Raw genomic sequence first — 16,970 nt, 5'->3', positions numbered from 1 at the left:
AACCGTACCTCCATGATCTCCAGCAGAGCTTCAGTAACTGTTTCCAGGGAAGTCAGTGCAAAAGTCTCCCTCTCGTATGAACCAGGAGAGAATGACCTATCCCGATAACTGGATCGGAATGCTATGACAGCTGCTGATTTCACTTTGCTGATTCCAAACAGCAAATAAAACTTGGGCAGCGAGAACTCTGTCAAGCTGAGTCTCAAAACTTGCTTCGTCTCCTCTGTTAATTAAGAATTTACAAGTTACATTTAATATATTGAATCCCATCCCACCTTTCAAAAAGTACTTTCAAGACCCAAAGCCCATTTTTAAGGTGTAAGCATGTATTCTAGGAAGTGGACCGCCTTCACTTGGGGGGTGGGGGAGGGGGAGAAGACATACATTGTGTACGGTTCTGCCCGTTTTAATACTGTTTTGCATGCTATTGGCCTGTATTTATGCCACTGCATGCGTGGCCCAGTATACTGATTCTCAAAATGTGGTCAGGAGAATTAAATAGTTTGAAAAAACAAGCAGTAGGGAATTTGGCTGGGGGGGAGATGGTTCCATAAGATCTCTCTCTGAGGTGGGCCACAGAAAGAAAAGGGTAGAGAACATCTGGTATTGGGAGGTAGTGCTGCTGAGTTCTAGTCTGGTCATTTAGGCCCCGGTTTTCTGAATGGGAGCTGTAAGGTTCTGAGCATTTTTGAAAATCTGGTCACTTCATTTTAAAGCCTAAATAGAAGCTGAGCTCTTTTGCAAATCCATGTTGTGGGGTCTCAACACTTTTGTAAATCTGGCTTTTAACTTCATTACGTCTCAGTTTACACATCAGTAAACTACAGATACCTATCTATATCTCTGGGCTGTTGTGAGGCTTAATTCTTAGTATATATAACACGCTTTCAGATTCTTGGATAATGGCACTATATATATATATATGTGCAAAATATTGTAAGTTCTAAGGTTCCTTTAACATGCTTTCATACCTGCACTTTTGTAATAAGAAGCTATGAAGATGTATTTGCTAGTGGGTTTTAACTCTACTGGTTCTCAGAGTTTTATCTTGGGATCATTGAAAAACAGCAAAAATATAATAGCATGTAAGGTATCGTCTTACATAAGAGACATTTTGGTTACCTGGTATTCTATACATCTATTTATTCAACAGAAGGATTTCAGCCAATTAGAGCACAGACACAGTTTTTCTCTTCATCTACATCATGAAAATTCTTGTCGATAATGTCTCCACATCACCCCTTTTCCCAACAAGCCACTCCCTTTAGTCATTATTTACATTAAAGACCTGCCCTAAATCAGCTAATCAGTTTTTAGCCCAATTCTTATTCATTCTAGCCATACACCCATGCGGCAATCTCTCACAAAGCTGAAGAACAGCAACACAGCACTTTCAAAACCCCAGAAGAGAAACGAAACTTTAGTGTTACAGAAGATTAATCTTTATCGCTCACAAATATTCACAATGAATAGCAGAGGCTGATTAAATGACTCACTTTTGTTTCAACTATCCATCTCAGCCACCCTATTACTATTTTGTATGCAACAAAACAATTGTTATCCTATAATTAACTATCGTTAAATGAGTTGGAAATATTCTCTTATAGTAAGTTCTCCTAATGTATGACCATCGCAGGTGACAAGTTTCTACCACTCCACTGTAGCCATTGGTCATACTGGATCAAGCACAAGAAAGCTCAGCCGTGATCTAGTACTGAACTAGAGTTCAACTTTACTACTGGTCTGAAAATACATCACCGCAGTGCCACCTGTGGTCTCAGGGATTGTCTCCACTTACCGTGGATCCAAGATGTGGTGATAGATCCACCGGGAGTCAATTTAGTGGGTCTAGTGAAGACTCACTAAATTGACCGCCGATCGCTCTCCCATCGACTCTGGTACTCCACCAGAACGAGAAGCATAAGGTAAGTTGACCTAAGGTAAGTCGACTCCAGCTACGTTATTCACATAGCTGGAGTTGCGTAACTTAGGTCAACTTAACCCTGTAGTGTAGGCCTGCCCTCAGATACAGTAGCTTCATAGAAATGATGGTGGGGGAGAATGGGATGGGAACAGGTCAAGGAGACATTTGCTAAAGCAAAGTAAACTAATGAGTGATCAACTTAATATAATATTTCGTAAGAACTTACCGCTAAAGTGAAGTTGTGAACAAGTGCACAGAGAATGAATGATGTTGATGACCAGGCCATGGGTGGAAGCTCTAAGGGAAAGAGGACCAGTGGCCACCAACAAAGTAACAACATGGAAGAGGTAGGGGAGATGTGCTGCCACATCAAGAGAATTGTTAAAGGAGAGCATCAGCATGTAACGTGCTAGAATGGCAATATCATCCCACATCAGGTGTTGCTCTAATGTAGGAGTTGGAGACAGACAAGTCTTGTCGATTATTTTGCACATCCTCCCTATTACCTGAAAGGGAGCAAACATTTTCTTTTAGTTGAAGCAAAAACAGGGCTCAAAGTTTCACTCAAACACTATTACAATTAAACTTTACAATGTTTCTATTAAGAACACATATTAAAATACTATTGTACCACTGTTTAGAGCTGTGTCAAATTATTGACTGACTTAAAGGTAAGTTAAGGAATGGAAACACTCACTTTGCTTGAAACCAATTTCACATTTCCAGAAGCCAGTGCTACAGCTGTGTCTGCCATAACCTCAGCTTTTATGGATCCCAAGCCCCCTGTGGCACTGGTTTTGATGAAACTGTCCAGCACTACATCAAGTAGATCTGTTATCTATTGGAGAAAATAAGTAATCATTTGCTTGTTAATGTCAGGTACATGAAATTCAGTGTAACAATCTGAATTAAGCAGCCTGCTAGACAAGTGACCACTTAGTTCTATTACTTGAATGTATGTATGTGGTGAAAATTACAGCACCAGTTTCAGTGATTTTTCAACAAATGTTTACATTGTTACATCTGAATTAAGATGAACCCCACATAAAATTTATATTTAAAATAAAACTGAGTGTGCGCGCGCTTCACAGCTGTATAGTTAGATTGTGAGGACTTAGTTTGCATCGTTTTCTAGTTGCCATTTGAATCTAAGTTGTTAGATAAGTATTATTTAGAGCAACAATTTGGAAACTACGCACTGGGATTTTTAAGGTATAGTAAATCTGTTTTCTTTTTAAAAAGCAAGAAGAGATCTTATTGTTTATGTAAGGTATTGCCTAAAATATTAGCCAGACATGATCTTAGCTATCATTAAAAAGGTACTGATATCTTGCAAGAATTTTTAGGTTGTGAGAAAGCTACGTATTTAATACAGATATACAAGTCAGCAATGCAGAGGATGTTTCTCCTTAACTATCTAGACAAAATAGTACTAACGATTGAATTAGGCCACAGGCAGTGTTTGACTGCTGGTTTCAATCCATTGTAGTTTTCACCATCTAAGAACTTGGATAAAATCCTGGCTCCAAAGAATTCAATGGCAAGACTCCCACCGACTTCAAAGAAGCCAAGATTTCACCCTTTAATTCCACATTCTCCATGTCTGCCTGATAATTGACTTTCATCATGGAGATGGCATAATATAAATGACACTCTGAATGTTACGGTCCAGGGTTGCAATGTATACTGATTTTTAGTGACGGAAGTTGATCAAAAAGGAGAGGCAGCTCACCAATTTTGGTGGCAGCTACCATGTGTCTCAAAGTAATTTGGAGACGCTGTGTTGCAACATCATGTGGTGACAGGACTAAAGAAGAGCATGAGAAGGGGAAAAAGGGAAGGAATGTAACTAAAAGGAGTTCATGTCAGCCAGCAGGAGGTCAATAGTCAGTCAAGCAAACAAGCAGACATATTCTGACAGCGAGTGAAGCTGGTTTTTTTAGTTCAAACTTTCCTTATTAATGGCATAACTCTGAAAGCCATTTTTCCTCTCCTCCAACTTTTGTCTTCTGGGAACAGACTTCTGAGCTTAATTCATAATTAGGTTAGAGGCCACTGGGGAGAGGGGCTGTCATACTATTTGACTATATTAACATATTATGGAACATGTTCAATGTTGGTGGTTTAAACAAGGAGCTTTTATGCTCACTCTTGAAGTACCCATGCAACTATTATGGTTATAACAGGAATGCCAAAGATATTTCCTGAAACAAGGCGGGTGAGAATATCTTTTATTGGACCAACTTCTGTTGGTGAGAGAGACAAGCTTTCAAGCTTATCCAGAGCTCTTCTTCAGGTCTGGGCTACAACAACACTGCATACAAAGATACTTCCTGAATTTTCAGGTTTATGTAGAAGCCAGGAATGTGTTATTAAAAGCCAGAGCTCAATATTTAATGTTAACAGGAAACTTCATAAGAAGTTGTGTGTGCTGTGATCTACATACATGGTGAATATACTGAAGTGCTGTTAAAAGAAGAAAACTGTTTTGGCATTAATATTAAATGACTGTAAAATGCCTGTTGGCAGTGTTGTAGCCGTGTTTGTCCCGTATTAAAGAGACAAGGTGGGTGAGGTAATATCTTTATTGGACAAACTTCTGTTGGTGAAAGAGAAGCTTTCAAGCTACACAGATCTCTTCTGCTGGTCTGGGAAAGGTACTCAGAGGCCACATCAAACTACAAAATTAACTTGACCTAACTTACACTGGCATACAGCTTCCGCAGTAATTACATCACTTGTGCGTGTCTACACTTTGCTCCTTGTGTCGGCAGTACACATCCTCATCAGGATCGCTTGTATCAATTGCATTGTTAGTGTGGGGCATTATGGGATGGCTTCTGAAAGCCAGTAACAGTCGACATAAGCAATGCAGCATCTACTCTGACATTGCGTCACCCCAACGACATTGAACTTGACTCTATGCTGAGCGCGGAGGTGGAGTTATTAAGTCGGCATAGTGGGGTAGTTAAATTGGGGGGGAGTAAAATGTAAGTGTAGACACTTCGGGCAAGTCTACACTACGAAATTAAGTCGACTTAGGTTACATTGACATACAGCCACTGCAGTTTGGCATATCCACACTAGTGCCTTCTGTCAGTGGTGCGCGTCCTCATTAGGAGCGCTTGCACCGATTTAATTATCAGTGTGTGGCATTGTGATGCACTGACAATTGGAGCTCCAGGCGGTGGAGCTCTGGCTGTCAGCCACAAGGGGCTGACAGCTGGAACACTCGACGCAGTATCTACACTAACACTGCATTGACCTAAGTGCTATGCCTCTCGTGGAAGTGGAGTTATTAGGTCGGTGCAGTGGGTGACTTACATCAGCGGGAGCAACACTGTAGTGAAGGCATCTTACGCTGACCTAACTCTGTAGCGTAGACCAGACCAGAGTGTCACAACTAAATACAAGGTGGAAGAGATTGTTAAGGACCGTTCAAGGCAAGTGGTCCATTGACACCCGGGCAATCATACGACAAAAAGGAAAGGAGGGGGAGGGGTTAGTGGATTATAACCTATAATCTCATTTACACTTTGCTGTTAAAGGCATAATGAATTTATGCAGTCAGTACCTGTCCAAGACTCCCCCATATCTTTGCTTGAATGGAAGGATACATCTGTTTCTCATTTATTGTCATCGTTATAAGCTTATCAAGAATAGCTGTGACTCGCTGGCGTTTAGCATCATCATTGTGCTTACAGAATCGGACCAGATTCGACAACCAGGGAGTCATATATTCCAGGCAAAGGTGTTTCAGTTCAATACCTGAAATCAAAAATTAATGTTATTGTAACAGAAGGCCATTGATTGTCTCTTCTCTTTGTATGTGCAGAATTATTTGCAAGCACTTTTCTTTACGATTTTATTGTCCAAAAATAAAGTCTAGGTACCTGGACCAAAAAAAAAAAGGGTAAAAGATCAGAAGTAGGATTATTGTGTAAAAGGCAAAGCTTTAAAAAGAAACATACTGTTCTAGTGACATCCAAGCCATACATCTTTAGGAAGCTGGAAAGAAGAGTGACATCTTAATTCATGCTGAAGAGATGTAAGAGAAAGCGGCTCAAAGCTCGTAAACACACTAATATTTAGAATTTACATAGTACTTTTCATCTGCAATGTGCTTTCAAAACGTTAATTTTCAACACCCTCATGAAGTCGGTATAATCCTTATTTTACACATGAGGAAAAAAAGGCATCTATGTTCCAAGACTCAATCAAGGTTAGAGAGAGAGAGAATCAGACCCTGGATTAGAATTCAAAATTTGTGTGTCTCCTTTAAATTATTAACAATGTGTGTAGAGGAAAGATCCGACATATATTTTGGGCATATATTTTTTAGACTTCGGGGTTTATCACCAACATGGAACTCAGATTATGATTGGTGTCTATTTCTGGTGAATTTGTGACACTAAAGTAAGCCTCACCAAAGTAATCACTGTACTCAACTTTCAGCAGTGACATGAAAGAGCTAATATATAGTAAAATGTTACCTAACAAGCATTATCGTTGTAAACTACTGAAACCACTTGTACAATTTGTCTTACATTAATGTCAAAAAGTCTAAGGAATGTTTTAGACATTGATTCTATAAAAAAAAGAGGGCACTGTTCTGTGAATGAGATAATCTTGTCTTTACATTGTTCTCCATACTAGCAGATTCCAGTCTGTATCTTGACACTGCTTGGTTCCAGAGCACTTCACCACCTGCTGATTAGGTCACAGATATAATGGCTAAACTTGAAAAGCACCTGCAGATGCTTTAGGCTGCATTTCTAATTGAAGCCCACTGTGCTAATGGACTAGCTCAATAACATGAGAACATTTATTAACTCTATAACAGAACTGAAAAGCTTGAACTGTTTCAAACTCATTGTTAACGCTAGAGAAAATGAATGATACTTACTAGATTTGCTAAATCCAGAAATACACTCTTCCAAAAACTCTAAGGTAAGGTGTGGCTCATTAGCTGCCAGAGTCTTACTAATTGACACAATAAAAAGGGTGTTGTTGGCAGGGATACACAGACCTGAAGTCTCCAGTAACTGGCCCTCAATCTTTAAATTAAAGGTACAGGTTAAGGCACACAGAAGATTATAGGCAGCAGACCTGCAACAAAACATAAGTGATGCAATTTAAATTTTTTTCCCTATGCATCTAAAGAAAATCTGTACACAATAAATAATTCCATTAAAAACAGTACAAGAGTGGTAGTCATGTCTCTTAAAATTCAGTCTAGTGTTGCCATGCCAACAGGGGCAGCAGGTTTGTATAATTTTTGGTGGTGCCCAGAACAGGTCCAAGTCCTCCTCCCAACCCCCCGCCCCCACACCTGCCTTGTAAGCCGATACATATTTTTTAAAATACTGTAAAAATGGACTGGAAACAGTAGGTGTTTAACAGTTTCCCTATATTGCATAATGTGGGGTGGGGTAGGGGGCTGATGGCTCTGGCTGGGGGTGAAGGGTGGGCTCAGGACTAGGGGCAGAGGGTTGGGGGGTTGGGGGATGAGGGCTCTGGCTGGGGGTGCTGTCTAGGGTGGGGTGGGGTTGGGGATGAGGCATTTGGGGGGCTGAGGGCTCTGGCTGGGGCTGAGGGGTTTGGGGTGCAGGAGTGAGGGCTGCAGGATGGGGCCAGGGATGAGGGGTTCACGGTGCAGTAGGGGGCTCAGGGCTGGGGCAGAGGATTGGGGTGTGGGAGATGAGGGCTCTGGCTGTGGGTTCTGGGGTGGGGCAGTTTGGGGTGTGGGAGGGGCTCAGGGCTAGGGCAGAGGGTTGGAGTGCAGGAGGGGCTCAGGGCTAGGGCAGAGGGTTGGGGTGGGGCTGGGGATGAGTTTGGGGTGCAGGCAGGCTGCCCTGGGGCTGGGCCCAGAGAGGACTCCACAGTCCCCTAGTCCTCTCTTCCCCCCCCCCCCCAAGCAGCACCCTCACTGCACGCACTCCTAGGGGCCAGGCCCCCTCCCAGGTCCAGGAAGCCCCCTCAGCTCTCCTGTGGTGGGGGGCTGCCATCATGTGTGCGCCTCCTCCCCTCCTTCCTCTGCAGGTGGCGGCTGTGCCGCCACCTCACCCTGCCACCAGCGCCGCTCCCTTTTGTAGCCGGCAGCGGCCAGCGAGGGAGCGCAGTGCCAAGCGGCAGGCGGAGCCGGGGGAGAGACCCGGCCCCAAACATTGGCGGGGCCGGGCCCTCATGCCCTGAATTTGCTGGAGCACGGGCATCACAGGCCCATAACACTTGCTGCCCCTGCATGCCAAGGGAAACAGAAGTTTAGGTCCTGAGCTTAAATTTCTTCCTTCCAGGGACTGCCAGCACCACAGAGAACTCCTTCTCTCAATAAACCCTCTCTGACAAATTGAAAGAGCATCACTGAAGGGCTCCATGTCTAGTTACTCTTGGATGAAAGATTAGAATGATATGGAGGGGGGAGGGAGAAAGGAAGGGAAGACGGCTACCAAAGGGCTACCAAGCAAAAACCCGACCAATGGTTTTTCAGACCCATATAAAATCAATGTGTACATTTGAATTTAGGGATTTTTGAGATTGTGACTAAAACCAGTTCATCCTTGGAAAATCTCTCCTTAAATATTGCACATGTAACATTAAAGTGCTTATATCCTACACAGGTACATTTTACACAGTAATGGCAATAAGACAACTCTAGAATTCTCCTATGCATTAAAGTGAATGCGGGAAATATTCTCACCTTATTCCCACACAGAGAACAACATAGCCTATAAAAATTAAATATATATGTATGTATGTATATGTATATGATACTGTGTCTATATAGGTACATACACATATACAGAGCTGCTAGAAACTGGAATTCCCATTATAAATTCTGAAATTTCAAAAAAATATTCTTTCCAAAACTGAAATTTTTGAATTCCCCACAGAACAGGAATTCCAAATTCACAGACCTTTTTGAAATGTTTGAGGTCCCCCCGAAAATCCTGCCCTCCGGGAAGCCTGGGGGTTCCAAGCAGCTGGGAGCCTGAAAGCCCCCCTTCTGAGGTAGTCCACCTGGCAGGTTGGAGCCAGGGACCCTGGAGGCCCTGGCTTTGAGGCAGCTTCTCTGGTGGGCTGCCAGAGATCTAGGTCTTCTAGGCTCCCTGTCAGCCGTATTGCAGAGATGCTGGGAAGCTTGGAAGACAGGCCTTGTGGGCTGCTGAGAGCCCAGGAAGCTCCCAAACCCTCAGTGCCTTGTCAGCCTGCCCGGTGACTAACCTGGCAACAAACCAGGTAGGCTTGTGACAGAAACCTGCCTGGCAAGCAGGGTTCCATAGGAAACCTACCTGGTTTCTGTCAGAACTGGGATGTTTCCATAGAACTTTTTGATTTAGATGAACTTGCCTCTTCCACTGGAAAAATGTTCAGTTGGAAAATTTCTAGCCAGCTCTAATATGTCTCTTCCTTTTGTTTATTCTGCTTTCTAGCTGCAAAACAGCCACTAGTACCCCAAGACTGAATTCTAGTTTATGTTTTTAAAAACAAAGCCAGGAGAAAGATGTGAAGAGATTTAGGATTAGCTAAGTAAAGTAAAGTAAAGGTTTTTCAAAATAAGAGTTAAGACTTCCAAAACTTTTACAGTTAACCTAGTACAGTTGATCTTTCTTTGGGAAATATCAATGTTACTCCTAGATAAATGTCAAGGTTGTGGAGCTTTGGTGAAAGAATAATTATGTTTGCTGTAAAACACTTATTAATGGGGAAACCTTAGAAATAAATTAGCACACATTTTGGTCAAGACAAGGGTTAAGAGATCTCTACCGTAAACTAGGGTCTGAGCTTCCCAGGTTAAGCAATGCTATATTCAGTAGTGTTCCAGGGACATCCTTAGGGCGGATTTTAGTATGTTGTGGGATGGAGTCTGGTTGTGACAGCTCCCATCGAGTCCGTATGTGAATGATGGACTGCACGATGGCTTCGCACTCCTGATGCATGAAGGTGAGTGGTGTGCCTTGGTTGGCAATGGTTAAGGTGAACTGGTTCTCATCAACTAGACATATCTCCTCAATCTCAGAGGCATAGTAAATGTCATTTAGAAACACTGTCTGTCCCAGGACTCTTGTTCGATCTGCTGATGTTACCTGCACAGCGGTAGACCCAACCTTAGAAAGGAAAGAAAAAGTATTATTTAGTAGCTGTAGCTAAGAATATGAAGAATGAACAAGATCTGTTATTACCACTTTTTAAAGAGTAGGATGAGTAGCTGAAATCTGAATGATGAACAAGTGATATATTTACCAGTGTGATGCATGAACTATATTGGTGATTTCTCCTTAAGACTTAATGTCAGAAAAATAGCACACAGGTCTATAATGCCAAATTATACATAGCAATTCGATAGGAAGGGTGTTAAATGAGACTTACTTTAATAGAAACTTTGGTGTCTTTGTGGGCGAGTTTGAGAGCATTGTGGAATACTTTCAAGTCTTCTTCCAAAGCCAAGGTAGCAGCTGGAAGTTTCTGCTGGTCATGTTCAATGTGTTCTGCCAATTTCCCGGGAGAGTCTATAAAAATAAGTCTTTTGCTGCCTTTCAGGCCTGTCAGAAGCCTCTCGTGGTATTTGGTGTATTCCCTTACCCAAGAGTTGCAGTTGTAAATATAAACTGCTGAGACATTTTCATAAGCGAAGCCTGGAAACACTACAAACCACTTGGAAAGGAAGTCTGTTTTAAAGCGATTGCTGGGCCCGGCGTGAGTGAGGTCCACTACAATCTCATATGGCTTAGCATAGTATGGCTTCAAAGTTAGAAGAACATGGTATATCAATAAATCACCGTTGATCTGACCTGTTTTGAACCTAAGAAAAATAAGAAAAAACATTTCACATGTTGTTCCATGATTTCTCTTGGTTACGGTAGGAAAGCTTGCATGTAATCCTATACCAACTCCAGATATTCCAAAACAATTGTACTGGATCTGCAGAGACCATGTAGGCAATAGGCAAATAGCATCCATTCCCATTAAGCTTTAGCTCATCCATCATATTGGATATTGGAAACAGTTTTAGTATGACAGAGAATTAGAAGGCAGACACTGAGGTTATCCTCTTTCTTTCTGAATGAGTTCCATGGAATCTAATGTATAGCCACGCAGCCCCAGAAAGAGACAGAGAAGACCTCTATTTAACATTTCAATTAAAGAAAACATATGCTGCAGAGCAATGGCACATCAATTGCATCAAAATTGGATTACACATAAATAATGCAGTTTAGAGTCTCTCTCTACAAAGTAAAGGGGCAACATGATCTCAGCAAGGATTCCTCATCAAACGCCAATGTAGTCACTTTTCCACACTTGCAAATTACACCCACGTTGAAACATAAAAAAGGTAATTTATAATAGTGACGCTGCCCTAATTAAGCATCTTCAGGCACTTCCATTACAAACCCTCTTTTGAAGGGTTTGTAACTCTCACACTGCAGTTGCTGTAGGTTGAAACTTGGCATCTGACTGCCTAATTGGATGTAAGAGTGGCCAAACGACTAGTATAAATGTGCTTGTTAGATTTTCTGAAAACAACTAAACAAATCAGAAACTGCCTGAAATTATCTGAAAGATTTAGTTTTTAAGTAAAGCTGCTCTGCATCTTGAGAAGGACAGTCACCTTCCAAAATTAATCCAGAAGATTTTTAACATGGCAGATATAATTTTACTAGGTATCATTAACCCAAATCATAGTCAAACTCCACAGTAGCTTGTGGAAATCTGTGACACTTCTATCTGCTTACAGCATCTCTGTGCTACCATTACCTGGACTCTTCTAGCAAAGCTGGAGATTCTGTAAAGACAGAATTCACACAAATACATGCAATAAAAATAAAAGTTAAACAATATTGATTGCACTGGAGACACCATTTTTATATAACACGTAGGGAAAATAATCTGGTATAAAGATAAACATATATATGGTGCAGCAAGCAGAGAGTCTCTGCCCTAAAAACAGATTTTTTTTTCTATTGCACTTCCTGTCATTCTGAGAGCTAATTTGGGCAAGTTAGTACTTTCTTCCCCCCTCTAACATGTCATGGTAGAGTTGCAGTGGAAAGGAAATGTGTCATCTCTGTGGTTTAGTTTTCTGAGTGAGGAAATACAACTACATATTTTAGTTAGATTCACTTTTTTTTAAAAAAAAATCATCTTCTAGTCCATTTGTTTTATATTGCTGGTCGGTTGCATCCCAAGAAAAATATCAAGAAACTGCGTGATTAAGTAACAGAATAATCTGAAATTCAACTCTGATTTTGACCATACGTCTGGCAAGGTAGGTCCATATTTGCTTTCTTACTCTTTGCTTCTGAGTTTGTTAGAATTTGTAGAAAGTTGTAATGCAAAAAATGTTTTTACAAAACGTCACACAATTCACTACAATGCCCACGTCTGACAACTGCGATCAAGAAGTGAAATACTATCTTTTCCCAACCAGCCTATTTAGCTTGAATACAGGAAACTTACTAAAAATACAGATGTTATACTATGTTAAAGGGTGTTTATATTTCAGAGTCTGAGGCAAGCATTAAGAGTGTCATTCACTAGTTAGTCCCGTTGTGCCTATGTACTGTAGATCTTACTATATACTGACAGAAGATCCTATCTATACCTAAGCACAAAGGGGTAAATTAAAGAGAAAGATAACCTTTAATTATCAATTCCTTTGCTTTTGTTACTTTACATAAAACCATTAACATTTTGTCAACAAAGTTTGTTTATTTTTAACAGTACATCTGGTCTGGAACACTACAATTAACAGTGGGCTCATTGTACTGTCAGTGGAAGTATGCAGAAGCACTGTTGCAATTGTGTAACAGAAACATTAGGTGTTTGAGATACTTCCATTTATCAAATGCAATTGTACAGGGCAGACCCATCTAAAATGGCTAAAAATACCTAAAAAGGGTTAGTCAATTCAACTAGGGAATAATTTACATGGTTTACTTCAGCTTTCTCCTTCTACTTTGTTGCCATGTTACAAGACATCTTCTACAAACAATCTGAACCATTTTGAGATAAAAATCTTACCCCGCCTGCAGCTTATATGACAAGCTAGTTTTCTGCTCAGTTTGAAAAGGAGGAAGTCCTTACCTCAGAACTAAGTCTAATTTTAACTTAAATATGAACTGCAGAGAGAAAAACATTTGTGCCCTTTACTACTTCTTTGAGTCTGGCTTCATACATCATAAACTCAATCTTTTTTTAACAGTAGACATACCAGGAATATTAAGTCCTCACTTCCCCCGCTTTCTGGAAGACCCTGGCATGTCTAAGGCCTGGTCTACACTAGGCTTTTATGTCGACTTTAGCGCCGTTATATCGAATTAACCCTGCACCCGTCCACACCAGGAAGCCATTTAGTTCGACATAAAGCTCTCTTTAAATCGATTTCTGTAATCCTCCCCAACGAGAGGATTAGCGCTAAATTCGACATGGCCATATCGAATTAGGCTAGGTGTGGATGGAAATCGACGGTAATAGCTCCGGGAGCTATCCCACAGTGCACCACTCTGTTGACGCTCTGGACAGCAGTCCGAGCTCGGATGCTCTGACCAGCCACACCCCCGGGAAAATTTGAATTCATTTTCATTTTCCTGTCTGGGCAGTTTGAATCTCAGTTCCTCTTTGGACATCGAGGGGAGCTCAGCAGCAGTGGCAACTATGCAGAGCTCTCCAGCAGAGATGGCCGTGCAATCCAATAGAAAGAGGGCCCCAGCATGGACTGATCGGGAAGTCTTGGATCTCATCGCAGTGTGGGGCGATGAGTCCGTGCTTTCAGAGCTGCGCTCCAAAAGAAGGAATGCTAAGATCTACGAGAAGATCTCCAAAGCCATGGCAGAGAGAGGCTACAGCCGGGATGCAACGCAGTGCCGCGTGAAAATCAAGGAGCTGAGACAAGGCTACCAAAAAACCAAAGAGGCTAACGGACGCTCCGGATCCCAGCCCCACACATCCCGTTTCTACGAGGCACTGCATTCCATCCTGGGAGCGGCCGCCACCACTACCCCACCCCTGACCGTGGACTCCGAGGATGGGATCATGTCCGCGGCCGGTTCCTCGTCGGACATGACAGCGGACGGGGAAGATGAAGAAGGAGATGAGGAGGACGAGGCAGTCGACAGCGCTGGCACCGCTGATTTCCCCGACAGCCAGGAGCTCTTCGTCACCCTTACCGAGATCCCGTACCAACCGTCCCCATCCCTTACCCCGGACACAGAATCAGGGGACGGATCAAGCAGTAAGTGCTGTAAACATGTAAACATTTATTTAAAACAGAACGGTAATATTTATACTATTAACAATGTATATTTATAAAAGTGCTGTAAACTAGTAAAAAAATAATCAGGTACAAAACAGGAATATTTACAAAGGTAACAAATGGGTTTTGCATGATTTCTCTGTCTTAGGCTCTTCTCAATTTAGTCCCAAGTATTTTAAAAAAATTTCACAATGTCCGTTACTACATGATTCCCAGGCCCAAGACGCTCCACTCCAAAGTCCCAGTGCACCTACGCGAAAATCCGGTCAATGTGGCCGGGGATCGACGAGAAATCCTCGTAGGAGAACTCCTCGTAGGTCTCGTGGAGGTAGAGCTCAAGCCTGTTGATCAGGTTCCGGGGTAGGGCGATCTTAGTGGGCCCTCCGTGGTAGCAGACATGTCCCCTCCACGCCACAATCAAGTACTCCGGGATCATCGCACGACATAGCATGGCGGCATACGGCCCCGGTTTCTGCATGCTTTCCCGCAGCATGCGTTCTCTCTGGGTGTCCGGGATCCTCAGGAGGGTGATGTCGCTCATGACGCCCTGCTTTGAATTAGGGAGGGGAATGTTAGTATTGGGACTGCTTTACAGCCACGCGGTGGAGGGAGAGGGGCAGCATACAGGGATCTTTCCCTGGGACAGCCGCGAGGGGGTGGGACAGGGGCAGAGTTGATGCTGTCCTGATTGCTGGCAGCAGAGACTGGCATTGCTTTCAATGTGAAAGGAGGCCAGTGCTACTGCTGGAGTTTTAAGCAGCCACAAGTCTGCGGCTTACCATTATTGCCCGCTCCAGAAGTTCAGGTCTCCAGCCACAGTTCTCTGAACACTCCAAGACCTCCGCAAGTCCACAGGCACTGAAGGCGACGGCCGAAAATTCGACCTTGTCCTGAGTGCGCATGTGAGAGGTTCAGTGCATGGTCTTGTTCACAGAGAAAGACTAGGTTCTTTGTATACAATTTCATTTATCTGTCTCAGGAATTCACTCCCTTTTTAAAATTCACACAGACACATCTGCGACTGTCTCCCAACCCAGCCTGTCAGCACACTCCCAGAGGCTAGCGCAGATTAGGCGGAGGAAGAAGAAGACGCGTGAAGACATGTTCTCAGAACTAATGGGCTGCTCCCGAGCCCAGGCAGCCCAGCAGACACAGTGGAGGGAGAACTTGTCACAAATGCACCGAGCAGTCATGGAACGGGAGGAGAGGTGGCGTCAGGAGGACCAACAGGCTACTGAAAAGCTGCTTGGACTAATGAGGGAGCAAACGGACACGCTCCGGCGCCTTGTGGATGTTCTGCAAGACCAGAGGCAGGAGGACAGAGCCCCGCTGCAGTCTATCTGTAACCGCCCTCACCCGCCACCAAGTCCCACACCACCCTCACCCAAACTCCAAAGAAGGAGGGGCGGCAAGGGCCGTTAAAACTTTCAGTCAACCCCTGCAGACTGCTCTAGCACTAGAAGGCTGACATTCCCCAAAATTTCATAAGTCCTTTCCCACCCACCTCACAGAAGCCCCCGTCCAAGTTTCACACCCCACGTTTCATGTCTGGTTCGCAATAAAATGTTTGTTTCTGTCCATTACTGTTTCAGTCAGGTTCTTTTGAGGGAGAGTCTGTCTGGAGGGGGGGAAGGGGCTTGGTAATTGGGCAGGACAGTGACCTTTAGCAGGGTACAGAGGCGGTGTCAGGTCCAGCATCAGGACACATACACAGTGCAGTCACTGGTTACCCTGGTCAGTCTGGGAGGTGTTTTTCATGTTCTCCATTGAAATAACCAGTCCACCAGTGCGGAGCCTGTCATTCCGGGAGTTTAGAAGCATCATTTGCATCAGAACACTGAACCCGCCCCCCGCCACAGTCTGCGTCCCCGGTTTAAAATATTCCCGCGAAAACAGCAATACAGACAACGCTGTTCATTAACAAAATCGAAATGATTTTATTTTTTGGGAAGGGGAAGGGGGTGAAGGGGGTATGTAACTGGAGAGGATAGTCAAAATGAACTGGGTAAAGAAACGGGGGCAGGTTCAGCTTCTCTGTCCACAAACTGAAAAGTCACTGGTTGCCCTGCTCACTCAGGAACCTAGCTTTCAAAGCCTCCCGGATGCACAGGGCGTCCCGCTGGGATCTTCTAATGGCCCGGCTGTCTGGCTGGACGTAATCAGCGGCCAGGCTATTTGCCTCTACCTCCCACCCCGCCATAAAGGTCTCCCCCTTGCTCTCACATAGATTGTGGAGCACACAGCAAGCTGCAATAACGATGGGGATATTGGTTTCACTGAGATCACAGCGAGTGAGTAAGCTTCTCCATCTCCCTTTGAGACGGCCAAAAGCACACTCCACCACCATTCTGCACTTGCTGAGACGGTAGTTGAACAGTTCTTTTTCTGTGTCCAGGGCGCCAGTATAGGGCTTCATGAGCCAGGGCATTAGCGGGTAGGCTGGGTCCCCGAGGATGACTGTAGGCATCTCCACATCCCCAAGAGTTATTTTGTGGTCTGGGAAGTAAATACCTTCCTGCAGCCGTCTAAACAGACCAGAGTTCCTGAACACGCGAGCGTCATGAACCTTGCCCGGCCATCCGACGTAGATGTTTGTAAACCGTCCCCGATGGTCCACCAGTGCTTGCAGCACCATTGAAAAGTAGCCCTTTCTATTGATGTACTGGCTGGCCTGGTGGTCCGGTCCCAGGATAGGGATGTGAGTCCCATCGATAGCCCCTCCGCAGTTTGGAAATCCCATCGCGGCAAAGCCATCTATGATGACCTGCGCGTTTCCCAGGGTCACTACCTTTG

At 43.6% G+C, this 16,970-nt stretch overlaps 2 protein-coding genes across 2 annotated transcripts in view; one reads left to right on the top strand and one right to left on the bottom strand.

The window, feature by feature from the left end:
- Positions 1-16,970, bottom strand: part of NF1 (neurofibromin 1) — a 171,086-nt gene that overhangs the window by 29,527 nt on the left and 124,589 nt on the right. The window contains exons 37-43 of the mRNA XM_024195430.2: positions 10,295-10,727; positions 9,692-10,032; positions 6,831-7,033; positions 5,499-5,692; positions 2,622-2,762; positions 2,151-2,430; positions 9-223 (exon numbers count right to left, since the gene is read on the bottom strand). Coding sequence (XP_024051198.2) covers positions 9-223; positions 2,151-2,430; positions 2,622-2,762; positions 5,499-5,692; positions 6,831-7,033; positions 9,692-10,032; positions 10,295-10,727 — 1,807 coding nt within the window. The remainder of the gene's footprint in view (positions 1-8; positions 224-2,150; positions 2,431-2,621; positions 2,763-5,498; positions 5,693-6,830; positions 7,034-9,691; positions 10,033-10,294; positions 10,728-16,970) is intronic.
- EVI2A (ecotropic viral integration site 2A) overlaps positions 12,112-16,970 on the top strand; it is a 9,772-nt gene continuing 4,913 nt past the window's right edge. Inside the window, exon 1 of the mRNA XM_026656644.2 lies at positions 12,112-12,191. The gene's annotated coding sequence lies outside the window, so the exon portion shown is untranslated. The remainder of the gene's footprint in view (positions 12,192-16,970) is intronic.

This window comes from Terrapene carolina, unplaced genomic scaffold (genome assembly GCF_002925995.2).
Source record: "Terrapene carolina triunguis isolate 2854851 unplaced genomic scaffold, T_m_triunguis-2.0 Scaffold231, whole genome shotgun sequence".
NCBI lineage: Eukaryota > Metazoa > Chordata > Testudines > Emydidae > Terrapene > Terrapene triunguis.
This window is presented reverse-complemented; position numbering and strand designations above follow the sequence as displayed.